We start from the raw sequence: 26,786 nt of genomic DNA on the forward strand, positions 1-26,786 counted from the left end.
AGTGTGTGTGTGTGTGTGTGTGTGTGTGTGTGTGTGTGTGTGTGTGTGTGTGTTTCCTGAGGTGCTCTCCATCAGCACGTCGACTGCAGAACAACACCTCGCCGTCTTCTCATTAACACCATCGCTCCGTCGCTGCAGAGGTGACAAACCGAAAGGGTTCTTTCACATGCACTTACCTTTAAATAAATAATAATAATAAAAAATGAAAAAACATGCCACGCTCATTTACATAAAGGAAACAACCACACATCAGTAAACATGCCACGCTCATTTACATAAATAGAACGCTTACTAAACATGCCACGCTCATTTACATAAAGAGAACGCTCATTAAGTATGCCACGCTCATTTACATAAAGGAAACAACCACACATCAGTAAACATGCCGTGCTCATTTACATAAAGAGAACGCTTACTAAACATGCCACGCTCATTTACATATAGAGAATGCTTACTAAACATGCCACGCTCATTTACATATAGAGAACGCTTACTAAACATGCCATGCTCATTTACATATAGAGCGCTTACTAAACATGCCACGCTCATTTACAAATAGAGAACGCTTACTAAACATGCCACGCTCATTTACATATAGAGAACGCTTACTAAACATGCCACGCTCATTTACATATAGAGAACGCTTACTAAACATGCCATGCTCATTTACATAAAGAGAACGCTTACTAAACATGCCACGCTCATTTACAAATAGAGAACGCTTACTAAACATGCCACGCTCATTTACATATAGAGAACGCTTACTAAACATGCCACGCTCATTTACATAAAGTAAACGCCTACAGATCAGTAAGTATACAACATTTATTTACATAAATGAATGAATTGCCTGAAGGACACGCCCACTAAATATGCCACACTCATTTACATAAAAGAAATGCCCACAAATAAAAAAGCATGCCATGCTCATTTACATAAAGGAAACACAAACAAAACATGAAATTATAGGTTGTATAGTTTATTAAAAAAACAAAACTGCTTCCTGTTTGAATATTCTATAGCTACTATATTCAAGATGACTACATTAGAAGTGCATGGTTCATCAGAGTGTAATTTGAGACACAGCCATGGAGAGACAGGAGCGTTGACCCCAAACCTGCTCCATCATCTGCATCTGAACTTCCGCCTGAAACCTTTTAATTATCAAGAGATGCTGTTTATGGGTCTCAGAACAGATGATAATAAAGATGGGGAATGTTACCAATGTACCAGATGTTTTTATAAAAAAAATAAACTAGACGTGCACATAATATGGCCAAAAGTATTTGGACACCCGACTTTCCCCAATCACATGTGGTTCTTCCCCATGAAACTTTCCATTCACTTGAACTAGGAGACCTAAACCTGTTCCAGCATGACACAAAGTGCACAAAGCCCGCTCCTTGAAGATCTGCTTGACGTAGCCTTGGAGAAGAAGATACTGAATGGCCTGCTATAGAGCTCAAACCCTAATGAGCAGCTTTGGGATTAATTGGAACGCCATCCCAGGCCTCCTCACTTCCTCAACTACGTAACACGTGTTCCTAACAAGGTGTTAAATCTTACAAACTCCACGAAATCTGGTGAAACATCTTCCCAAAAGAGTGGAGCTGCTTATATGAGGGAATTGGGACTAAACGTGGAATGCGGTGCTCAAAAAGGCATGAACGAATCTTACGGTCAGGTGTCCACAAACATTTGGCCTCCGAGTGTATTGGTGCGGCCTGGTTTAATTCGTCAGTGAAGGAGACATGGGTTTCATTTCTTCCTTTCAGTCCGATGTGGCCATTTTTCTGTCGTCCTCCAATGGAGCTGCTTCTGTCTGTGTGGTTCTACTGCCCCCTGCTGGATCGATGCCTTCTTTCCTCACTTTAGGCTTTGTTACTGTTATGAAGAACAGAATGAGAATAGAAGATAAACTGATGGGCTGCTTCCTTACTTTAGCTTCTCATGCTACAGTGAGGGGTATAGAGAATAATGGACCATGAAAATCTCACCATTAGGATTCTCTTGCTTGTAAAATGTCTTCAGCATGTCAACGGCCTCCTGCGCTCTGTGACCCGGAACACACTGTTAAACAGAGGGATTATTATTCTTATGTTATTTATATACGACTCCAGTCAAAGTAAAATCCCACGTCTCACATTTTTACTTCAGTATGGATGGATTGATGAATGAATAACTTTACATACTGGTCACAAACTACGCTTTGAAAATGCAACACCTTTCTTCCAGCCAATCAGAATCCAGTATTCACATGCTCGTGCTGTATAAAATGTAAAAGCCATGTTTTGGTGCATTTGTTACCTTGAAGGATGTTCCAGTGTGAGGAAGATCACCAGACGCCACGTCCAGCACCGAACCGCAGCCTCCGAATCTCTCGTTCTTACAACCGTACACCACCAGGGGAACATCTGCACCAGTGTCAAGGGATTAAAGCAACTGTAGATTCCGGAACGCGACACTGACGTCTGAAAAACTTTATGTCACTTCCCTTTCTGATGTGTATGATTGGGTAACCAGAAAGAAAGAAAGACAGACAGACAGACATACAGACAGATATAGATAGCTAGATAGCTAGATAGATAGATAGCTAGATAGATAGATAGAGATAATGAGAGAAACAAAGAAAAAAAAATTATAAGACAGAAACAAAAGAAAGAGACAGATAACAAACCAACAAACCAACAAAACAAAAACAAAGAAAGGAAGAAAAAGTATAGATAGATAGATAGATAGATAGATAGATAGATAGATAGATAGATAGATAGACAGACAAGAAAAGATTGAAAGCAACAGACACACAGACAAAAAACATGAAAAACAAACAGAAAGAAACTAAAGAAAGATAAACAGATAGACCAACAAAACAAAAACAAATGGACAGACAGACAGTGATGGACAGATAAAGGATACGGAGCAGACGCAGTGCAGCTGCACAAGTGATGCACGGCTCGACCGTCACGTATAAGACAGTGCTCTTGCAGACCACCTTGGGGTCCATCCCTCTGTCAGAACACCAGTCTAACACCTGGTCCAGGGCCACCATTTCAGCATGTCGTGTGGCCTTATCCGAAACACACACACACACACACACACACACACACACACACACACACTTTACACAAAGGTAAATCTGCTCATGAGCTTATGAACAAATAAAACCTTTCATAAAATCTGTAGTAGTTGTAATGGTTTTAATGGGAACTATATTGATTTTAAAGGAATCTTGGAAGCTCTTCTTGTGGTTTGTTGCCTTTTAAAGTTATGTTATGTTTGATACCTTTATGACGTCATTAGACGTCCAGATTCCAATTTATAAAGTGTCTATCACTCACATTTTTGGTTTCATTAACCTCATTCCTGCCTTTGCCTAAAACCGTGTTGTTGTAAACCAGAAGACATCCAACAGGAACCTCGCCGCATTCAAGAGCCTCTTTAGCCTGTTTAAACATTAAACAATTAAATCAATCAAATAATCAATCAATCAATAGTCAATCATCAGAGTACATGGAAATCCGCAGTACCATGTTAAATGCATTAGACATCCATTTTTGAATCTCACTGTCTGATGGATGCAGGAAATTCCCGTTCATCCCATCGTTTCCTGTATCATCTGTTCTCATCTCGAGTATCGATTATAATCAAAAATATTTATAAATATATTTATATTTACACGTCAGAAAGCGGAACGACAAGCGTGGAACGCTTTTTCACCGGGGAACAAAAAAACAGTCGAACCAGTCACATAGGAAATAAATTGCAACAGCACAGTCGAGATTTCGCCGCCAAACTACACCACTTATTACGAATTAATGCTGAATTAAGTTGCATTATACATATTAAAGAGTTTGCAGAAAGACAGTAGTATGCGCTTTTTTGTTATCCTGTCAAAGCGCATGCATGCGTGTCGCATTTTTATGACGTAGAACGCGGTATTGTTTAGAGTAGCTGCGTAATTAAAACATTACACGTTTAAGGGAACTATTTAGTTTTTATTTATATGGTAACAAATTACTCGCCACACTACATATAATATCTCATCCAGCTCAAAAAACACTTCTGATTATTTTTTGTATACATAAACAAATATATTTTCTAGGAAGCCTTGTATTCAAACATTACCACGCTGTCTGTGTCGCACAAATATGACGCCATCATGTGGCTCGTTGTCCTCTGTCAAATTTAAAAGAGACGCGTTAAAAAAAAAAAAATATATATATATATATATATATATATATATATATATATATATATATATATATATATATATATATATATATATAAAATAACTTTTAATAACTTAAAAAAATAATCTTGACTTTAATATAGATTGAAATATATGATTAATATAGTTCAAATAATAATAATAATATTTAAAATTAATATAGATTGAAACTGACAAAATATATATCTTATATAAACCATATATAGATATATACAGAAATATCTATCTATCTATCTATCTATCTATCTATCTATCTATCTATCTATCTATCTATTAGTGCTTTTCACTCCTGTTTTGTGAATTACATTTTTATGTATATTTATAGCACCCTGATCAAATAAAATAAATGTAATGAAATAAACGTCAAACAAGACTTTAACACTAACTTTCTTGTGAGAAATAAAATCCCCTCCGATAGGCATTTGATCGGGATCTGGCAACCCAGTCAGCCCCAGTGTGCTCTAGTGAAATCCTCGTTCTGTCTGAACACTAATATTTATGTATTACTTCGTTTTTTTTATATATATATATATATAGAGTTTCTGTAATATAATATTGCTATAAATTATATAGTGTTTTTTAAAAATGCTGTCTTCTACGTGGAACTTTATTAAACGTCATAAAAGGAAGTTTATTTTCACCGGAGCGTTTGCTGGAGGTAACACACGCATAGATACTAATGCTAGTCACCTAGCTAGCAAAAAAAAACCTTATCGCGAGCGTGTAAAACTTGAATATATTATGCAAATGTAAACAAAATGCACGATATAAATATGCATAGTGTAAGGTTTTAAATGAAGCTTATTCGCTGTATTGATATTTATATATATTTATATATATATTGGGATCTATTTGAATGGCATTCAATGCTAACTTTGCGTCACGTGACCTGAGCAGGCGGACGGTCAAGTGGACCCTGGTCAGGTCCACAAATATTCGGACACCACCCTTATAATTAGAATAAATAATTAGCATTTTTGCATAAATGTGTCGAGATGAAGCGATGAGCTTTAATTCAAGATGATAAGCAACAGTCATGCATTTGTTTTTATTTTTTAATACCACCTTCATTTGCCAGGAGGTCAAAAGTAATCGGACACCCGACTTCAAATTTTGTGAGATAGAAAAAAAAACGTGGTTCGATTCCAACTTGAAAATTTTTTTTGCTTAATTTTCATTTGGTACATTTTTCTGAAAAGGAAAAAAAAGAAGGGTGTGTATTTGGGGGTGAAGGAATGTAACCATGCAGCCTGCCTAAAGTATGATTGTGGATTCTTTCCTCTGTGAAGAAAAAGCTCTTTAGAACATCTATCCAAACCCGAGAACACTTTAGAGTAGGTAGGCGTATCGCAGTCAGACCTGATTAGACTTTGCTAGAAAACATCTCAAAGAAACCCCTGGAACACGATTCGTTTGGCAGAAGATAACGGTGATAAATAAGAGTGTGGAGAAGGAAAGGAAGAGTTAATGATGCAAGACACTGTTGATTGTTTGAGGTGGTATCACGTTGTCAGAATAGCCCCAGATGCGCAGGTCCCGATATACACAGGACGATGCTCCGTGTCGGTGCTCCCTGTGATTGTGCGTGCAGCCTTGTGCTGCCATCTGTTGGTGTATTACAGAACTAGTCTGGAAACTTGATATCGCCTCACGAATATTAGTTGTGATGTCTTCTGCTTTACTTTCTGATCAGATTCCGTTAAATGCCGCAAAAAACGATGGTAAGATTAGAAGTAGAGTGATGTGACTGTCCGAATACTTATGGCCTCATTTAAACACTAGTTAAACAGCTAGTGTCGTCTTTTTTTTTTTTTTTTTTTTTTTTTGAAGATTTGCTAAAATAATACCAAATGATACATGACTTGAAATTTGACATTGCCCGTTATACGGACCAAAACGTTTACATCCTGGTCTTCCGCTCCATCTTGTCCCTCAGGTGTGTACCTGCTTGGGAAATACGCCCAGCGAAAATTCCAGGAGATGCAGGAGCGCGAGACGTCGGAGTACATCGCTCAGGCTCGGAGGCAGTTCCATTTTGAAAGCAACCAGAGGACCTGTAACATGACGGGTGAGATTTAAAGATGTGTCTGCTTCCAAAAACACAAATAAAAAGTTTGTGAAGGTCATTACGGTTTTGTTTGCAGTGTTGTCTCTGCTCCCCACCCTGAGAGAGGCGATCATACACCATCTGAACTCGGAGAGTCTCACGGCCCTGCTGAAGTCCAGGTGAGTCTCAGACGTGACGTTTTCTATAAATATAATTGAAGATATTTATAGAACGTTTGACGCAAAAAATCTTTTTACATTTGTCTAATTGCTTTTTTTTTTTTAATACAAACAAATAAATATTTTAATAATTTTTTCAGGCCAGTTAACAAGATTGAGATTTGGGAGGATCTTAAGACAATCAGTGAGTTTAAAATTGAAATCCTTAGATTTTTTTTTTCTTCAAAGATTTAGCTTTTTGTTTGATCTCTTGCTTCTGCTCACCAGGTTTCACTCGGAGCATCGTGGCGGTGTACAGCACCTGCATGCTGGTGGTGTTACTTCGCGTCCAGCTCAACATCATCGGTGGCTACTTGTACCTCGACAACTCGGTCACAAAAAACGGAACGGTACTTTTATCTGGTAAAATACAAAAAATAAAATAAAATAAATTCCGCTCAAACACACGTTTAGACGACCGCTTTTTGGGTTTTTTTGGTCTTGATGTGTTTTAGACACCTATGGCTCCTCCTGAAGTCCAGCAGAAGTACCTGTCGAGTATCCAGCACCTTCTAGGAGATGGTAAGAGCGATTTATTCCATTTTTCTTTTCTTTTGTTTCTCGGTGTATGCGATTTTCTAACTAACGATCCGGATGCCTTTGTGCCTGCAGGGCTGATGGAGCTGATAACAACCGTGAAGAAAGCCGTGCAGGAGATCCTGGGACCGTAAGGCGTTTATATGGAACTCGTATATGTACAAAACAGGATATTTAACACTCTCACTGTTTTAGCCACTTCCCCTTTTTTCTATTTTTGATTTCTTCAAGGATTGTGGTGGTATCTATCTCCATCCATCAACCACAAAAACAGAGTTTCCCAGCCGAAGAGCATCCTCACAGCATAATTCTACCCCCACCGTACTTAACGGTCAGATTATTGCTCTCAGGCTGGTTAGGTTTAGTTTCCCTCAAAGCTTTTCCATAACCATCCCAGTCTTCTGACCTGCTGTGGGTTCCTTGTTCTTTGATGGTTATCATGCACAAAGCTAGCCTTGCCTGGGTGAGATCTTGAGTGTCCTCACTTCCGCCTGAACACCAATGAAATTTCACAAAATCTAGTGGAACATCTTCCCAGAAGAGTGAAACCTATTATATTGAGACTGAATGTGGATGTTCAAACAGGAGCACATACCCATCTTATGCTTGGTGTCCACAAACATTTGGCCATAAAGATGTGATCCATACAATCTGTAATACATCACTACACCACTAGGTGGAAGCATTAGTCCATCCATCCAGGCTTCCACTCTCATTGGTGATCAGCTGATTTTTTTTATGATATAGTTAGAGCAGGGGATGGGGGGTGGGGGGTCTTATGCAAGGTTTCTCACTGAGGTGCTCACTTTGTTTCAGAATCTCATTAAAGCAGAGTCTGTCTTTGCAAGAACTAGAGGAGCACATCATTCAAATCAGACGCCTGGTGGAAGAAAACTCCAGAGGCTCGCTCAAATTCCGTCCGCTCTCCTGCTACATGATGGCCGACGAGGAGAACCTGTTATCTGACCAGGTACGACAGGAAACGACGGCATCCTGTAACCCATTTTGTAACGTCTTCAACACTCGTACATGTACGTGTCACTCACAGGCTCACGGTCTGACGGAGAACGACTTCACGGCGATAAAGCTCCTGAACGAGACCAGGGACATGCTCGAGAAGTACGTAAGAAAAGGTCCCTGGTTTCACCACGCAGTTATTTAACACGTTTCTAATCGCTATCTTACGATTTTCAGCCCAGATTTCAGCACGATACTTGGCGCCTGCCTGAACCGGGGCTTCAGCCGCTTTCTCGACAACATGGCAGAGTTTTTCCGCCCTCCCAGAGGAGACTCCGCCCCCAGCAACACACCTGATCATAGGTCAGGAATGAATTATCGCAGTTGTGTATCGCTTCATTTATATCTGTTACAACTTTTTTTTTTTCCGCAGCCTTTTACACGTGAGCCTCCCTCTCGCCAAAATCATTCCCATCGCCAACGGACAGATTCACTCGATATGCAGCGAGACCCCCAGCCAGTTCGTTCAGGTACGTTCGAGTCGGCTTTCACGGCGGACGTATGCACGTTTGCGTGTCGCCACGGTAACCGTTTTTTATTTCTCTTCGTTCGCAGGACCTTTTAACGACCGAGCAAGTGAAAGAGTTCGCCGCCAACGTTTACGAAGCGTTCAGCAATCCTCACGAACTGCAGAAGTAGAGCACGTTTTAACGCATTCCCCCGGAAACAGCACGTTCCCTCGTTCCCTAGGATGAAAAGGACGTGGTGTTTTTTTTTTCTTCCTCTTTTTTATGATTGGTCATAATTGGAGCTTTTTTTTTTTTTAAATCACCGTGTCAACTCGTGCATGCGGATTTTTTTTTTCTTTTTTTTTTTTTCTTTTTTGATATAAATAAAATACATATTTTTCCCTGTACAGTTGTGATAAAGAACGAAAGGGACTGTCGCTTTCTCCGAACAAAACTCTTCTTTTTTTTTTTTTTTTTTTTTTGAAGAGCACAGGAAAGTATTTTCAGTATTTTTCTTTTTTTTTTTTTTTTTTTTTACCTGATACTGTAAAATGTTAATAAATCTGCGATTTTTTTTGTGATTTTTTTTTGCTGATTATAATAATTAATTATTATAATTATAATAATCTTATTATAATAGAATAAAAAACCTTAGAGAAGCTAAATGCATATTAACTTATTGACACTAATAAAAAAAATTATAAATGAGAATAAATTCTTATTCATGAACAAGAAGAAATGATTATTACTGTGCTGAAGATGATTATAAAAGTGATATTAAAGTATTGACTTTTTAATGTCATGAAAAAAAATGTCCCTTCACTTGAACAAGGAGGAACCGAACCAGTTCCTGCCTAAAGCCAGGTCCATGAAGATCTACTTTACATGGGTTGGATGTGTCTGGAAGATCTTGCCTATTGGACACCACTGAGATGAATTGAAAGTGGCTCAATGGAATCTCAGAAATCTCCATGAACATCTAGTGGAACATCTTCCCAGAAGAGTGGAGTTTTTATGTGGTTATGTGTCCACAAACTTTTGGCTATTTCTATGGCATTCAGCAGTTTTTTTCTGCACTGTATGGACAAAGGTTTGTGGACACCTGAGCATAAGTTTGGCCTTTCTAATGAGCTCCATTCTTCTGGGTAAATGTTCCACTAGATTCCTATGAAGATTTGTGAGATTTTATTTCATCCAGACTGACTTGTGTATCTCATTCATACGACTGAGCAGCTGTGAGGTTAAGGGGCTTGATTAGAGTTCCAGGAGTTGCTGCTTGGTGTGGTTGGGATTTGACCTCAAGACCTTCAGCTTTGTGTGTGTGTGTGGGTATATATATATATATATATATATATATATATATATATATATATATATATATATATATATATATAAAATAATACCTTTCGCATTTTTTTATTCTCTAATCAACATGCGCATGGACAAATATGGATGATTTATGCTAATTTATGTTTATTATTATTGTAAATGCTTTAAAGTAATGATGCCGTTTTAAACCACGCCAATCATCAGGACACCAAACGGAACTTTTGCTGTTTCCACACGGACGGTTTTAATTGCCGCACCACGGCAGATTTCGTTGCTCGATTTGAGATTCTGCGCATCTGCAAAAAAAATTTTTTATATCTGAGTAAAGAAAAGACGTGGCGAATAAATGCGTATTGGTTTCAAGGTTTTATTTTCGCCTCTTTTTTTACTTTTATTTATTTCTATTTTTAATAATAATAAAAATCAGTGCCGTAAATTGCCGTCAATTAAAAAAAAATTTTATTTTTATTTTATTAAAAGTGTTAATTATTATGAACATTTGGGAAGTTTAAATTATTTAAAAAGAAATTTAAATCAAATAAATTAATAACAATATTAAACTAAAATAGAATGTTTTCTTTTGTAATACTTAAAAAAATATATATATTTGTAAAATTGTGTCATTGGTTAAATTGGTGCAAAATTAAATTAATGAAATAAAAATGTAATTAATGGAAAAATTGTATAAAATAGTTGAAATTTTTTAGACCACGTTTGGGTAATACAGGTGTGTGTGTGTGTGTGTGTGTGTGTGTGTGTGTGTTTGTGTGTTTTACATTTAATGCTTAACTTTCTAAAGATATGAAATCCTTAATTTATTTCAGCAGCAAATGTCTTCATTCCTTCCATCCTTCATTTATCCATTTTCTCGATATGTGGAATTGTCTGGATTTTCTCCTTTTCAAGAGAACTTCTAGAGTCTAGACGGTCTAAAGTCTAGACTGTTGGAAAAATGTTTACGATAGTAAACAAAAATGAGAAAAATAACAGTCCTGACTGATCACCTAATCCCAGGCTCTGATAGAGGTCAGGTGACACCAGCGATGACTCAGCAGGTGACTAATCCCAGAAACTGCAGAGCTCATGCTGACAGCGGGTTTTCAGTTGTAAACATCGCCACCTCACGTGCTTTCCAATATTGCAGCTCGGTCACATGACAAGCCCTTTTCTCTCTCTCCCTTAAACAGGAAATTCTACCCTGCCCTGTCACATGATCCACGAAGGTGACATCACCTTGTAACCTTTTATTTATTTCTTTAGTTTTTTTTTTTACACAAATTCCTGAAACGTGAGGTAAAGAACTGATTGCGAACCCTGAAAGCGTCCTTGCATCATGTTTATTCCGATTGTAAACGACACCACGTGATTCCCGTCGCTCCGCACTGAACGCCACCCAGGGGGCGTTTTGTTTTAATAGCTTTTTTTGTTTGTTTGTTTTTTTACTTTCATTACGTAGATAATAAAGTTCAAAAGTATGCGGACACACCCACCCCGCTTCTTTTTGAACGTCCTGTTTTCGCATTCGGAGCCCGGTTCCTCTTATAATAACCTCCACTCTTCTGGGAAGATGTTCCACTAGATTTTGAATGTAGTGAAGGTACTGATGTAGGTGGCAGTGAAGAGCTTCATATCAGCTTCATATCAGCCGTCTCAAGAGACAATTGTGTGCCCTCAGCCCTGTTTGGGGAAAATGCAAAAATAGTTGTGAAAAAAAACAACAACAACAATCGGATGTCCCAATACTTTTGACGCTGTGTGTGTGTGCGGGGTTGGGTATAAACTCGCAACCTTCTCAAGGACATTCCTGAAGCTAGCATCGGTACTCATGACCCTCTTTAAGGGCCTAGCAGTGGCAGCTTGATGGTGTTGTGATCTGAAATCACAACCTTCTCAAGAACCTAGCAGTGGCAGCTTGGTGGTGTTGGGATTTCATTCTCAAGGACAATTCTGGAGCTGAACTTACAACCTTTTCAAGGATTTGGGGGTGTTGGGATTTGAACTCACAACCATCACAAGGGCCAATCAGTGGCTGGCAGATTGCTGGTGATGGGAATTGAACTCACAACCTTCACAAGGGCCGAGCAGTGGCACTGTGGTAGTTTTTAGGATTTCAACTCACAACCTTCTCGAGGACATTCCTGGAGCTGACATTTAAGCTCACAACCTATTCAAGAGCCCTATAATAGCATTGTGGTGGTGCTAGGATTTGAACTTTTTGTCCCTCAGGACATTTCTTGTGCTTTTTGAACTCATGACTTTCTCAAGAGTCCAGCAGTGGCAGCTTGTTGGTGCTGGGATAGGAACTCACAACCTTTTTAAGGACATTTCTGGAGCTGGCATTGGTACTCATTACCATCTCAAGGGTCCAGCTTGGTGGTGCTGGGATTTGAACTTATGCCTTTCTTAAAAACACCTCTAAAACTGGCTTTGGTACTCATGACTTTCTCAAGGGCCACTCCTGGGCCCTTGAGTTCTAGACAGAAGTTTGCGAGTTCAAATCCCAGCACAACCAAGCTGGGATTTGAACTCACAACCTTCAGACTAGAACTCCGATATCTCAACCGCTGATCTGCCGCACCTCTCGTTGGAATCTTTACCGAAATAAGGGCAGGAAATAAAAAATAAAAACACCTGGAGGAATCCGCACACTTTCCAAAGCCCGTTGTAGTGTGTTATGTCACACCAGCGTATCGGGGAACAGGATCGGATTTCATAACCGTGACTCACACAAACATCTGCGCAAGCAATATGTCAGCACTATTAGTATTACAGAACGCCATAATCTGAGGATCGAACGGAACCTCTCACGTGACCGGGGTCCAGAGAACCGTGGATATGGTGATGATGTGATAACACACACACACACACACACACACACACACATACACACACACACACACACACACACACACACACACACATAATAGAGGAATTAATACTGCGCTTGTGTTCACAGCAATGTTGCATCCTGGAAGGATCAGCACGAACTATTCGTCTCCCGTTACTATGACGCATGCTGCAGTCACGCCACAGAACCATCGGACGATGTCATCTTGAGCCGAGCAATCCGATTGGCCCAAAGGCTTGCATCACCTGTCCCGCCCCATCCCCTCCCCTTCCCCCTCCTCCTCTGTATCAATTCTGCATGAGGGCTTGGAAGCCTTCCACGCAGTCACATGACCTTTTCCTGATCGAACGCAGATTCACCGTATCACGCTTAACGTCGTTATGCTCTCTCTCACGTTTCTCTGGAGGGTCCGTAATCCTTGAGCGTCCATCTCATCATACATGCAATGACCTAATGTATGTGGACACCTTCAGCATCCCATTCTAGATTTATTCTCCGTTGATTTATTCTCGAAATAAGTTCAAAGTCGTGGATCAGTTTTGTTTAAATAAAGGGAATTTTTTATTGTTAGCGCATCCAATGACGTCCTCAACATTCGTGTGCCTCAAAACTTTTGACGTTTGACGGGAAAAATCAGGTCTTTCAGTAGTTTTGCGCATAGTGTCTATGACTCATTTGGAATACTTGCTTGACCTTATCGTTTTGAGACGAACAGAAACTGGAAAATGGAAACAAGGAACTGCTGTGACCAAAAAAAAAAAAAAAGCTCTTTGGAGAGCATGTTGCTTTGTCATGAAATTAAAAAAATTGGGGTTACATTAAATTATATTCACTTTAAAAATCAGTACATAAAAACCATAATTATTATATAAAACTATATAAAATATTATTTTGCCATTTTAATTATTGTATTATATGCTGAGCCCAATGCATATAGTCTATACATTTTATTTATTTATTTATTTATTTTTGTAAAATTAAAGTTAATTAAAGGATAAAATATTTAAATGTATATTTAATTGTCATAGCCCTACTTTTTTTTTTCATTCAATTTAATTACATTTTTTGGCCACTTTTAAGCCGAAACAGATCAAATAAATATTGATTTTACTTGAAGTTACATGACATTATATTTGGTAAACACAATACATATAGTTTATATATTTTATTTATTTAATTAAAAAAAAATTCGGTCACTTCAAAGTATCAAAAAAGGAAATTATTATATTATATTATATATTATATTATAATTAATATTATTTTATTTTAGATTTTATACTGTTTTAATTAAATTCAATCTTTTTTTGTCCTTTTTAAGGAACAGAAAAAGAAATGGAACTACTCTATATTATATTATATTATATTATATTATATTATATTATATTATATTGTAAATATATATATATATATATATATATATATATATATATATATATACAGCTATTATACATTTAAATATATTGTTATATAGTTAAAATTATTATATATTAGTCAAAACTTCTGCCCACTTTATAGTAACAGAAAAGTAAATAAAAATTAGGAACTAGTAAAAGGTTAAAACAAAAAAAGCGCCAGATAATCGCACATTTATATCTCCAGGAAAAGTCATAAACGACCTTTCATTTTCTCGTAAAGCAGAGAAGACAACTAAAATAATTTCACAGTAACAGCTACATATAAAAAAAAATCGTCTAAAAAGAATTCATGTCGTCAAATCTGTAATTTTAACCCCCAACTGGTATGATGTAAGGCTTCCGTATATTGGTGAGGAAGGAGTTGTGGATGTTCTGCTCCCTCCTGTGTCGTCGACAATACGACCGGTTATGGCAGATCCATCCGATCCCCCAGACGCAGCTGCAGAGGTAAATGAGCTCAGGCTCTGTGCAGGGTTTTAAGGAATCCTGGCAATGGCTTTCCCTCCGTCTGCATGTCTGAGATGAAACCCTGCTGGCTGCTCAGCGCTAAAGCCGGCGAGCCCTGTAACCGTGGCTACGCCCGGGGGGGGCAAACAAACAGACCAGGGTGTCAGTGGCTGTTCTGGGGTCATTGCCACATGGAGGAAGAGCGGATTGCGCGGCGAGTTTATAAATAACCGTGACGAGAGCCGTCGTGCATGGTGAAAATCGCAGCAAAGAAATGAGCAACTGTTGTTATAGTTAGAGGAGGAAATTTCATCCCCGATTCCGAATCTGTGACACTGAGGTGCATCCACAACTGCTGATTCATTCACCGATTATTTATATCTATATCAGGGATGTGTGGGTTTTTTTTAAGGCCCCTAGCCACTTAGATTAGAGTTACTTCATATGAATGAATAAAAATCGTACAATAATGGCACCAAAAGGGGGCGCTAATGAGTCCTTTAGCTACCTATAGATCTTTCGAAATGTATTCAGCGATTTATTATCCTGATTTTTGTTCCACAAATAATTACTCGCTTTAACTGATTGAATGTGACACCGTATTTTGTGGACACATGACCGTAAGATTGGTATGATATAATAACCTCCATTATTCCTGGGAAGATGTTTTGTGTCGATTCATGACATTTAATTCATCTATAAGGTTGTTAGTAAAGTCAGGTACAAATGTAGGTGAGGAATTAAGAAGGTCTGGGGTGGTCTGAATTGATCCCATAGGTGTTTAATAGGGTTTAGGCTCCCATTTAAGATCTTCCACACACATCCAACCCATGTGAAGCACATCTTCATGGAGCTGGGTGGAAAAGTCAGGTGTCCCAAAACTTTTGGCCATAGAGTGTGTTGATAATGTTAGGTTGAAGTTATTGATAAGGAAACGTATTGATGATTCGCTTGAAATGATGCAAGTATGAAACTTATAATACAATTTATTTAAATATAATAGAATTAAATAATTAAATAATATATTAAATTTTATATATATATATATATATTAACCATTTTTTATTACTAGAAATTTCTATATAATTATGAGACAATAATAATTGTAAAATATAAATAATTAGTATTTTAGATCTGTTTAAAAAATATCATATATCATATATTTAATATTTATTATATATATATATATATATATATATATATATATATATATATATATATATATATATATATATATATATATATTATGAGCCTCTATACATATTGTCCACATTGGTAAATATTCAATATAAAAAAAATTAAACATCTATCCAATATAAGAGCTCAGTAGGATGACACAGAGGTGAGCTAATGGTTCTTCAGCCTGTAAGGGGGTGAATCACGTTTACTGGAACTCGGTACATGATAATGAAAGTGATAACAGATCAGTCTCGGTTTTTGTAGCAGCAGAAGCAGTGGCGGTACTGCTTTCTTCTCGGTCGCGTGATCTTGAGGAAAACAGGACGATTTGTGTTAGGTGAAATTTGATTTCACCTAACACACACACACACACACACACACACACACACACACACACACACAGGGCTGACTTGCCATTTCCCGGAAAGGATGATGTCATTGTTTTCCTGTGAGATACTGTACTGCCTGGGTTTCTTTTAAAGAAACAATACTGTAATAAAGCACAGAGTTCCAGTTACCTTCATGTACACACACACACAAATAAATAAAATAATAAATAAATAAATAGTCCTGTTCCAGTATGACAATATTCCAGGATCTCCATGGTGTTAAGGGTTGGAGTTGAAGAACTCCTGCGCAGAACCCTGTCCTCCTCAACCCCCTTTAACTGGGACTGGAGACTCCTTACCTCCTCCAGCAGCAGTAACATGACACGAGGGATGATGCTTGAGACAGATCTATCTATCTATCTATCTATCTATCTGTCTGTCTGTCTGTCTGTCTGTCTGTCTGTCTGTCTGTCCGTCCGTCCGTCCGTCCGTCCGTCCGTCCGTCCGTCCGCCCGCCCGCCCGTCCGTCCGTCCGTCCGTCCGTCCGTCCGCCCGCCCGCATGCATGCCTGTCTGTCTGCCTGCCTGCCTGCATGCATGCCTGTCTGTCTGTCTGTCTGTCTGTCTGCCTGCCTGCCTGTCTGTCTGTCTGACTGTCTGTCTGTCTGTCTGTCTGCCTGCATGCATGCCTGTCTGTCTGTCTGCCTGCCTGCCTGCATGCATGCATGTCTGCCTGCCTGTCTGTCTGTCTGTCTGACTGTCTGTCTGACTGTCTGTCTGTCTGTCTGTCTGCCTGCCTGCATGTCTGTCTGTCTGTCTGTCTGTCTTTTTTTACCCATATATTTTTACCCATTTTACCCAACTTTTAAACCCATATGTGCTTCTCTCCACGCTTTGTACACGATGTCTCCGGATGCTGTAGCGTGACCTCGAGTGACCTGCTGTAAAGCTCAAAACCTATGAAACACCACTAGGAGGAATGAATTGGAACGCCACTCCAGGTCTTCTCATTTCCTCACCCAAATCAGTACCTGACTTTACTAACGCTCTTGGAAGAACATCTTACACAAAATCTTGTGGAACATCTTCCCAGAAGAGCAGGGCTTATCATAATGAGTAATTTGGGACTAAATGTGTTAAAAAAGTGAAGAATCTTATGGTCAGGTGTCCATGTCTATGAAGATATGCTTTTTGTGGATGTGTGTGAAAGATCTCGAGTGGCCTGCGTTAGAGCTCGAACCTTATTAGATACCTTCGGGATGAGTTAAAAATGAAACCCTGAGAAAATATAAAGGTTTAAGAAGAGCAAATGTGGAATGGGATGTTCAGTAGGACACACATTGTGGTCTTTTGTCTATGTCATGTGTGTGTGTGTATTATATTGTCCTTCAGGTGATAACTTTCCAAATGAATCAACAACCACAGCAGCAGGGGGAAACCCGCTGAGTACAATATTAAGCTTTATAGCTCCAGGCGTGACTGAGATAACGTTCCTAATCCTGGCGGCCGATGAGATGCGCAACAATGTTGTGTTTGGATTCTTATTGTATTGTTTCCTGGTAACACACTTGATGTTGCACTGCACTGGATTAGGGAGAGGAGCAGAAGTTTCCAGAACAGTGTTAGTGGTATGGGATTCACACACAGTAAAGGAATCTATAGTGTGTTGCACTCCATTCTCTGATCATCCAGAAACACACTCCTCGAGAGCTCTTACCCCTGCCCTTTAAGAGACCTTTAGAGCGGGGGTACCTGACTCCACTCGTAGTTCTCTGGAGCCCTGACGTAAGCACAGGAACCTACTATATGTATCTTAACTATTGACTGACCAGCTGGAATGGAGATGGGGATCCTCGCTTCAGAGGCAGATTTTAGATTCCATTATTAGATGGAATGATGTGAGAGATTAGATGGAGGTTCTAATCTACTGTATATAATCATATAATACATGGTACAAGTGTGCGGTTCTTCCACCAAAATTGTATACCATCATATGGAACATCTTCACAAGCTCCATCAGGATGGATTGAACATTTATACGTCGTTCCCTTCATTTCGACACAAATTTCACTGTACAATGAATCCTCTATAATCATATATATATATATATATATATATATATATATATATATATATATATATATATATATATATTATAAACTGTTTACATTTTGAAAACAATTTTAAATAAAATGTCTGTATGGTTAAATGATATATAAATTATATATATATAATTTTTGATAATATAAAAAAAAAAATTACAAATAAATGCAACACTCCATATGATTTTTTTATCATATGGATTCAATTGAGCATTCAATTAAATTGGCGCAAATTAAATTGATTAAATAAAATTAAATAAAAGCACAAATAAATTCGTTTACATTTGTTAGACCCCATTTGGATAATATAAATGTATTATTATTATTAATATTTATTTATTGGAATTGTTGTGTATGTTTTCGATGTTAAAAATTATTTATTTAAAATATGTTAAAAGTGGTGTTGGAGGCTTAATAATTTTGTGGTCCGTCACTTTATATGTTCCTGAGGGAACTCGGATTATAACTATGTTCCGCATGTAAAATGGATTGCATTCAGTACACATGTACCGGAAGTTCCTACTGTTACACCCCTAATATATATACATATTTTTTATTACTTAATACAAAATATTGTATACAGTATTTCGAATATTTCAAATTGTTTTAGTATATTTAATAGTTTATTTGTATTTAAAGCTCTTACATCATTAGGAGATATGCATAGTCAATAACGAACATTGTAACAACTTACGAACAAATCTATGGTACGAAGAATCGTTCAGAACGTAACTCATGCGTAAGGTGAAGAGCGTCTGTATATATGATTTTTATGATTTTGTTACTTTTTTATTTTATGAGAGTTTGCATAGTAAACATCCTGTCATTATCCTGGTCCACCTTGTGTCATCAGTGTGACATTTTATGGCCCTGATTTCCAACAGAAGGTTGCGGAAATAGCAATGGGGCTGAGGGTGGAGGTGGGAATAGCGGTGTAGATGGCCACTGAGTTGGATTTGGGGATGGAGATAGACTTGGTACGGAGGTGGAGGTGTAGATGGAGATGATTTGTGGACAGATGTGGAGATAGATGGAGAAAGAAATGGAGGCTACAATTGAGATGGAAATAGGGAGGTGGGGATGGAGATAGAGATACATGGAGATGGATTTGGAGATGAAGATGAAGAGAGATGGAGGTGGGAATTTAGGTGGGGATGGATAGAGATGGATGTGTGGATAGATATGGAGATTGATGGATGGAGTTGGAGGTGGGGATGGAGTTAGATGGTGGTGGATTTAGAAGCTTGGCCACTTATGGTGTGTGTGTGTGTGTGTGTGTGTGTGTGTTCACAGGGTTGCCTGATTGCATCATCGCAAACCAAAGCTGCTGGCCTGGGTGCTATAAATAGGATGACGTCAGCCAGGCCCCGCCCACTTACTAGTAAAATACCACGCCGGGGTTCTACTATAAAACCGGACCAGGGTGATGCAACGCACTCAGCTACAGCTGTAACTTCTCACAGAGACACACAGAGACAAGAACAAACCCCGGCTGGAGTTTTTAAGACAAACACACGCTTCTAAACGAGGTTAGTTACAACTTCATTGTCATTCTCGGAGCTTCAAGCCGACAACCGAACGCGGTTCCTGGGAGACGCGCTTTACACACTTTCGGTGTTTCGTTGCTTCTCTGGTATCTCTGTTAAAAAGCTGTGAGAACATGAAGAACCTTCTGATAAACCCACAGGAACACTTAAATAGCGAAAGCGTTGGAGTTTGTCGGGTTTCTGCGGTAAACATTTGTAACTCCGCCGCTGCTTTTAAAACTGTAACACTGTAACAATGTTATGCGCGCGCACTCGCGGGACGCGCGTTCACGACACGCCAGGAGGCAACTTTTCTCGTGGAGCTTCTGGAACTTTCACAGGCGTGTTCAGACATGTTCAAGATTTCTCATCCATTTAGAAATAACTCGCGATGTCAATAAACCCAAAACGATTTCCAAACTTGAAAATAAATATTGCTTTTTTTGTTTGTTTATTTTTTGTATAAATTGATATGATTTGTGTTATTGTGTCAAATAAGTTGCTGTTTTGATCTTCCAGGGATTTCAGAATGATGCTTCAACATCCCGGTTTGGGTCTGGGTCTTGGTACTGGTCTGGGTCCTTCGGAGATCAGTGTGTCGGCTCTGGTGCCGTGTCTGTCGCCGCCCGGGTCGCTCACGCTCGACGACTTCACTCATTTCAGCCCGTTGGTGAAGGAAGAGCTGAGGTACGCTATCCACAACAAACGCCTGTCCGGAGGAATGAGTTCGTCCAACACGAGCTGCTCCGGGTACAGCCCCGAGAATCCCACCGAGCCGCTCAGACCCAAGAGAGAGGTACTTTCACGTGTACGAGACCATTTCATTTGATCAGGTTAATTAACACATTTTTAACAAGCTCCTTAATCGTGTGCTAACGATTTGTTTATTTCTACAGCTCACGACGGAAGAGGTGGATCGCAGGAAAAGACGTCGGGAAAGGAACAAAATCGCCGCTGCAAAGTGCCGAAACAAGAAGAAGGAAAAGACAGACTGCTTGCAAAAGGTATCAAAGGCTGATGAAATATCTGAAGGTCCGATCCATGGACCATACAGAAGATTTATATATAGTTGGGGATTCAGGTGGAGATGTTTTCGAAATTATTGACACGTCTTTTTTTTCTTGGCAGGAGTCGGAGAAGCTGGAGTCTGTGAACGCCGAGCTGAAGGCGCAGATCGAGGAGCTGAAGAACCAAAAGCAGCAGCTGGTCTACATGCTCAACCTGCACCGGCCCACCTGCATCGTGCGGGCGCACAACGGACAAACCCCTGAAGACGAGAGGAACCTGTTCATCCAACAGATCAAGGAGACCACGCTGCAGTGCATGAGCTTCACCACGGCCGATTCGGTCGACCCCGTCCTCCTAGACGTGTGCGAAGGTCCTCATCTTTGAACGAAAAACAAAAAAAAAAAACAGTATCCCAGACTGGACTAATGAGTCATTAGGACAAATGTACGATATGGACAAAAGTTTGTGGACACTTGACCATAACGATACGATTTGTGCTTGATTTGCTCTCATGATAAGCTGCCAGACGTTCGTTTATTTTGCGGCGATTCGTTCAGCCACAAGGGCGTTGGGTATCAAAGTATGTGAGGAAGTCCAGGGGTGGCGTATCACTTCATCCCGAAGGTGTTCGATAGGGTTTGAGTTCTATAGCAGGCCGCTCGAGATCTTCTACCGGAAAACCGATGTTTACGGAGCTGCTAAGGAAGAAGCACATTTAAAAAAAAAAGAAGCGTCCCAATACTTTTGGCAGCCGTACATATTGTCGAAGCGCGAACATCACTACAGGTGATTTGATGTCTTTATTCTGTATTTGAATGTTATTTACATTTTTTTTTTTTTTACTCGCACCGTGACCCCATTCGTTATCCACTCACTGACACCAAGCACCGGTTTGAGAAAGACGGCGCTGCGTATCGTTCCACGTATCGCACGCTGGTCCCACCTAGTGAACGAAGCACCAATACAATGCGTTTTTCACGTTTATGGTTGTACGTTACACCTTTTCACGTCTGTATAATCCGCCACTTCAAGCTGCTACATTTGTACAAATATCTCAGGTCAGACAGGAAGTACCACAGGAACGAGGTCACGGAATAAAGGAAAGAAAATGAAGTTTGTTCCTCGTTCTGTTTTGGGTTTTTTTTTTTTTTTTTCATTGTTGTTTTTTTTTTGTATTGTTTTGCTTTGAGTTGTTCACGTGTCCTGAAATGTTCTACTGTATTTTTATATCTACATATACATGTGTGTGTGTGTGTGTTTGTTCGAGATGCACAATCTTGTCACTTTAAAGAGGATTAAACTCCCACGGTCACTATCATGTCACGTGTTTCACGTTCAGCACTTTTTTTTTTTTTCCAAGCGGAAGTGTAGTATTATTTTTTTCCCCCCTTTCAGAGATTTATTTGAAATTTCCGTCGAAGTCAGACGAGAGACGCAGGCGTCATGGTGTTTTTTTTAAATATATATAAATATATATAATGTGGTTTTTCACTACAGCACCTTTTCCGTTTGTATGTCATTATTAATTATTATACATTTTTTGGCTTCTCGGTCGTGTTCGAACCTCTTCAAGATGTATTGTAAATGTATTTATGTTTGGTCACGTCATTAAAAACAACCCGAACGCCTTTTTATTGTTTGGATCTTATTTGTTAAAAAAAAAAAAACTAATGGGCAAAATAATTGCGCAGTCGGGTCACGTCTACAAGTCTGAACATGCAGGATTTTACAGGTCATGGTTCAAGGTTGCTCGTGATATACACATTACATACGTGATGTAACAGTGATTTCTTTTTTTATAATCTTGCTAGTTTTTGTTATGCTAGTAGTCTTGCTGGGTATTAAAATGTAGAGTATTTAGAGAAAAAATAAAAAACTTTCTTTTTTTTTATTTAATTACGTATCAATTAAATGTTTTATTTTTTTAAGACTATTCTTAAAGAATAATTCTTAATTCTTCGCTAAATCTCTTACTGAATTTTCGTACGAATTTCCTTCAAATTCTAAACAAATGTTCTTAATTTTTTTTAATTAATTTTTTCAAATGAATTTTCTTCAAATGTTCTTAATTTTTTTTATTTCTTTTTTTTGTTTTAATGATGTAAACAATTTTTTTTTTTTTTTACATTTTCTTAATTTTTTTAATGAATGAATTTCCTAATAATTTTACTTGATTTACTTAATTTATTTAATTTTATTTTAATATGTAAAAATCTACATATAGCTGCAAAATCAAGGGTAGATAATATCCTTAATTTAATCATAATAATAATAATAATAATAATAATAATAATAATAATAATAATAGATATATAATAATAAATGTTATAATACATATATAATAATAAATATGTAATAGTAAATAATGGGCAGTTATGAGAGGAAAAACACAAAATCATGCATAACTGAGTAAAAACTGAGTCTTCTGAGGAAATTAACTTGAATACAAATAAATACAACTGATAAGAGTAAAAAACTGGTAAAGTATCAGATACTGTAAAGTGTGCAATTCTAAAAGGTCAAAAAAGAAGGAAAGAAAAAAGTACCCACCGGTCCCAAAAAATTCAGTGGAATTCCACAGAAATGGTCGAATAATGAAACACTGGCAGGATGTGAATCACAGGGGATTCTCTCTCTCTCTCTCTCTCTCTCTCTCTCCCCCTCTCTCTCTCTCTCTCGCTCTCTTTTCTTTTCTTTCTTCGCAACACCCTTGAGGTCATTTCCAGCCTGGGTAACGTCGGTACGTGATTTCGTAACCGCTTTCAGTTTGGGTTTTGATGTTACGTTTATTCGCTTTCTTACAGTGAAAAACACTTTATGAAGAAACATTTGTGGACGTCTGATCTTACAATTCGTTGCATCTGCATTTAGAATAAGTTTGACTTTTCTTCTGATGATGTTCCATTAAATTTTGTGGACATACAGTATGTGGGACCACGAGGGTGGTAGTGAAGTCGGGTGTGGGTGAGGGACGGAGGCCTGGGGTGGCTTTGTGTACAGGGGTGTCCAATACTTCTGACCGTAGATAGATAGATAGATAGATAGATAGATAGATAGATAGATAGATAGATAGATAGATAGATAGATAGATAGATAGATAGATAGATAGATAGATAGATAGATGATAGAAAGACAGACAGATAGATGACAGACAGACAGACAGACAGACAGACAGACAGACAGACAGACAGACAGACAGACAGATAGATAGATAGATAGATAGATAGATAGATAGATAGATAGATAGATAGATAAATCAGCATTGAGCAGAGGTGCAATGAAGACAGAAGTTCCACATGTTGCACCATGAGAAATACACTGAAGTAACGTAAGACCGTAAAGACGAGAAGTTTGTAAGAGCAGAAATGCGAAATTTACAAACAATTCCAAAATATCCTGTGTGTGTGTGTGTGTGTGTGTGTGTGTGTGTGTGTGTGTGTGTGAGACAATTGGTGTATTTCCACATCAGGTAAACGTTATAGTACTAAATGAGCAAATGGGGTACGGAGTTTATATGTATGAAGTATGAATTTCTCAAATGAAGTAATTGCTCTGAAAAAAGTGTGAAGGCAAAAAAGAATATCTGAATTATAATATAATTATTAATAAATATAGTGTTCTCTGTATGGGGGGGGGGGGGTGGGGGGTGCAGAGGGTCATCCAAGGAATGTATCTGTAGGTTTCTTTCTTCTGTGGAATGGTAACATCCTCAGAATGTTCTCTGTAGGTTCTTTCTTTTTGGGAGGTGGGGGGGCGGGGGACAACCTGAGAATAATGTCAGACCTCATATCCTGCGAATTATAAACTCCATCCAGGAAACCAGTCAACCTGAAAGAACAGAGTTTGTTCAAATCTTTGTGAGTTATAGCGCCCCCTATCGGTTTAAAGGATAAATCTGATTTTAGCACATAATCGTTTCCTCTCAGATGATACTTGGTCTGAGTAGATGGACTAAACTTGATGTTCATCGAGCGGCGTTTTGATTCACTTCCTGTTTCTCGCTTGCCCTCCCCCCACGCCTACAAATGAACTCGAAGATGGTTTAACACCAGGTCGTGTTACTAAACAAGGCTTTGTGTCAGAATGTAAAAAAAAAAAAAATTGGGTTGCTAAGAAATGGTTTCACTTCCTGTATAGTGAATCTAATTTGTGTGCTTTTTGTACACACACACACACACACACACACACACACACACACACACAAACACACGTGCATCTTAGTAAATTGATTCATTACACAATTATAGTTTACAGCTAATAAAAACCCCAAATCTCAAAAAAATGTAATATTATTTAAAACCAACAAGAAAAAAGATTGGATTGGATTTTTAGATTGGATTACTAAATAATCAATACTCGGTCGCTGCTCCCTTTGCATGAATTACTGCAGTGGCGTGGAGGGGATCGGTCTGTGACACTGCTGAGGTGTTCTGGAAGCCCAGGTTTCTCTGATAGATGCCTTCAGCTCTTCTGCATTGTTCTGGTGTCTCATATCTTCCTCTTTACAATGCCCCATAGATTCTCCATGGGGTTCAGGTCGGGTGAGTTTGCTGGCCAATTGAGCACATGGATACCATGGTCCTTGAACCAGGTATTGGAAAGTGTGGGCAGATGCCAAATCCTGCTGGAAATTGAAATCAGCATAAAGCTGGTCAGCAGAGGGAAGCATGATGTGCTCTAAAACGTCCTGGTAGACGGCTGTGCTGACCTTGGACCTGATCAAACACAGTGGACCAACACCAACAGATGACACGACTCCCCAAACCACCACTGACTGTGCAAACTTTACACTGGACCTCAAGCAGCTTGGATTCCGTGCCTCTCCTCGCTTCTTCTTCCAGACTCTGGGACCCAACAATCCAGTCCTTTTTGTCCTTCACCCAGGTAAGTCACCTCTGACGTCGTGTCTGGTCCAGGAGCTGCTTGACACGAGGAATGCGTGAGTTGTAGCCCATGGAGACGTCTGTGTGTAGAGGCTCTTGAAGCACTGACTCGAGATGCAGTCCACTTTTTGTGAATCTTCCCAAATTCTTGAATGGGCTTCGTTTCACCTTTTTTCTACCATGTTTTCCTTCCATTCAACTTTTTATTCATGTGCTTGGATACAGCACTCTGTGAACAGCAGCTTCTTTAGCGATGACCTTTTGTGTCTCACCCTCCATGTGCAGGGGTTCAATGATCGTCTTCTGGAAAACTGTTGAGTCAGCAGTCTTCCCTCTATGATTGTGGAGCCTGAACCAGACTGACACATTATTTAAAGGCTCAGAAACCTTTGCAGGTGTTTGGATTTAATGAACTGGATAGTGTTTGAAACCACGAGTCTTCAATATTGAACTTTTTTTTACAATTTTCTTATTTTCTGAGATACTGAATTTTAGGTTTTTCGATGATCAACTTTTCGATGATATTCTAATTTATTGACATGCACCTGTATATAAATTTTTTCTTCTTGAACTTCTCAACTTTCCTCAAACTTCTGGAAAACTGTTTCAGAAAGGCTTTGATTTCACATAATTTGCATTTCCAGCCTGCAGGAAAACTGGAATCTGGAATAAGTATCTCAATATCCCATCTGTCAAACACAGTATTTCCTGTATCCTCACATATTTCAGACTGCTATAAAAAAACATGACTTCACTTTGTCAACAACTGCTAGCATAGAATGCTAGTTTGGGTCTCCGCTGATGATTTTATTTATCCCCATTAATCTATACATCGTATAAATAGAAACAAAAGTGATCGGTTCAAATCGATCAGCAAGACATTTGAAGTAAGGAACAAAATGAAGCAAAAGAACGAATGATTCCGAACAGAGTATTTCTGCTCCAGGGCTTTCATGACACTGCATGTCCAGTGGTTTTAATTATTTTTTTCTTACAAAGCAACATAACATCCACCTAAAAAGCAAAATCAACATTTTTTCTTAGTTCTTGTCCAGACAAAGTCTTCAGTAGAGTGAATGGAGGAACAAATAAGAAGTGTTTAAGCTCAATTGGTTAAAAAAAAAGTACCATTCCAGATCATTTACCTTCCTGCAAAGGTGCTTCCAGACACTTATGGGGAAAACTTGGAGAAACATTACCAAGAACTTACTGTAAATGATGTGGG

The 26,786-nt window shown here is 38.6% G+C and overlaps 3 protein-coding genes across 5 annotated transcripts; 2 read left to right on the forward strand and 1 right to left on the reverse strand.

The window, feature by feature from the left end:
• Positions 1–963: 963 nt before the first annotated feature.
• On the reverse strand, positions 964–4,162 carry adat2 (adenosine deaminase tRNA specific 2). 2 transcript variants are annotated; one of them, XM_046873507.1, is made up of 6 exons: positions 4,126–4,162; positions 3,339–3,443; positions 2,917–3,067; positions 2,308–2,414; positions 1,998–2,070; positions 964–1,884 (listed from the first exon to the last, which is right to left on the reverse strand). In XM_046873507.1, the coding sequence occupies exons 1-6, from the start codon at positions 4,159–4,161 to the stop codon at positions 1,772–1,774; spliced, it is 585 nt and encodes a 194-aa protein (XP_046729463.1). In that variant the 5' UTR covers position 4,162; the 3' UTR covers positions 964–1,771. The 2 variants fall into 2 exon arrangements, with proteins under 2 accessions (XP_046729463.1, XP_046729462.1); XM_046873506.1 differs by lacking the exon at positions 4,126–4,162 and adding an exon at positions 3,528–4,118.
• A 506-nt stretch (positions 4,163–4,668) lies between these two features.
• pex3 (peroxisomal biogenesis factor 3) lies at positions 4,669–9,225 on the forward strand. Its single transcript, XM_046873488.1, has 12 exons — positions 4,669–4,886; positions 6,165–6,296; positions 6,373–6,454; positions 6,595–6,638; positions 6,722–6,843; positions 6,949–7,015; positions 7,106–7,160; positions 7,847–8,000; positions 8,079–8,149; positions 8,225–8,350; positions 8,421–8,517; positions 8,603–9,225. Exons 1-12 carry the CDS (start codon positions 4,814–4,816, stop codon positions 8,684–8,686), a joined length of 1,107 nt encoding a protein of 368 aa, XP_046729444.1. The 5' UTR covers positions 4,669–4,813; the 3' UTR covers positions 8,687–9,225.
• A 10,322-nt stretch (positions 9,226–19,547) lies between these two features.
• On the forward strand, positions 19,548–22,306 carry atf3 (activating transcription factor 3). Of its 2 annotated transcripts, none has more exons than XM_046873504.1 (4): positions 19,548–19,673; positions 20,190–20,478; positions 20,567–20,674; positions 20,799–22,306. In XM_046873504.1, the coding sequence occupies exons 2-4, from the start codon at positions 20,200–20,202 to the stop codon at positions 21,060–21,062; spliced, it is 651 nt and encodes a 216-aa protein (XP_046729460.1). In that variant the 5' UTR covers positions 19,548–19,673; positions 20,190–20,199; the 3' UTR covers positions 21,063–22,306. The 2 variants fall into 2 exon arrangements, with proteins under 2 accessions (XP_046729460.1, XP_046729461.1); XM_046873505.1 differs by having other exon boundaries at positions 20,190–20,466.
• Positions 22,307–26,786: the final 4,480 nt, after the last annotated feature.

The sequence above is a fragment of the Silurus meridionalis genome, chromosome 18, assembly GCF_014805685.1.
Source record: "Silurus meridionalis isolate SWU-2019-XX chromosome 18, ASM1480568v1, whole genome shotgun sequence".
Classification (NCBI taxonomy): Eukaryota; Metazoa; Chordata; class Actinopteri; order Siluriformes; family Siluridae; genus Silurus; species Silurus meridionalis.

Excerpts from the sequence above, each read along its gene's own strand:
- pex3 (XM_046873488.1), top strand. The coding sequence starts at position 4,814 with ATGCTGTCTTCTACGTGGAACTTTATTAAACGTCATAAAAGGAAGTTT. Across the intron at positions 4,887-6,164 it reads CACCGGAGCGTTTGCTGGAG|GTGTGTACCTGCTTGGGAAA; the intron begins GTAACACACGCA and ends CTTGTCCCTCAG. Across the intron at positions 8,001-8,078 it reads AGAACCTGTTATCTGACCAG|GCTCACGGTCTGACGGAGAA; the intron begins GTACGACAGGAA and ends TGTCACTCACAG.
- atf3 (XM_046873504.1), top strand. The coding sequence starts at position 20,200 with ATGATGCTTCAACATCCCGGTTTGGGTCTGGGTCTTGGTACTGGTCTG. Across the intron at positions 20,479-20,566 it reads AGAGAGAGGTACTTTCACGT|CTCACGACGGAAGAGGTGGA; the intron begins GTACGAGACCAT and ends TTATTTCTACAG. Across the intron at positions 20,675-20,798 it reads AGACAGACTGCTTGCAAAAG|GAGTCGGAGAAGCTGGAGTC; the intron begins GTATCAAAGGCT and ends TTTTCTTGGCAG.
- adat2 (XM_046873506.1), bottom strand. The coding sequence starts at position 3,626 with ATGAGAACAGATGATACAGGAAACGATGGGATGAACGGGAATTTCCTG. Across the intron at positions 3,068-3,338 it reads AGGTTAATGAAACCAAAAAT|GCCACACGACATGCTGAAAT; the intron begins GTGAGTGATAGA and ends GTTTCGGATAAG. Across the intron at positions 1,885-1,997 it reads CAAGCAAGAGAATCCTAATG|TAACAAAGCCTAAAGTGAGG; the intron begins GTGAGATTTTCA and ends TCTTCATAACAG.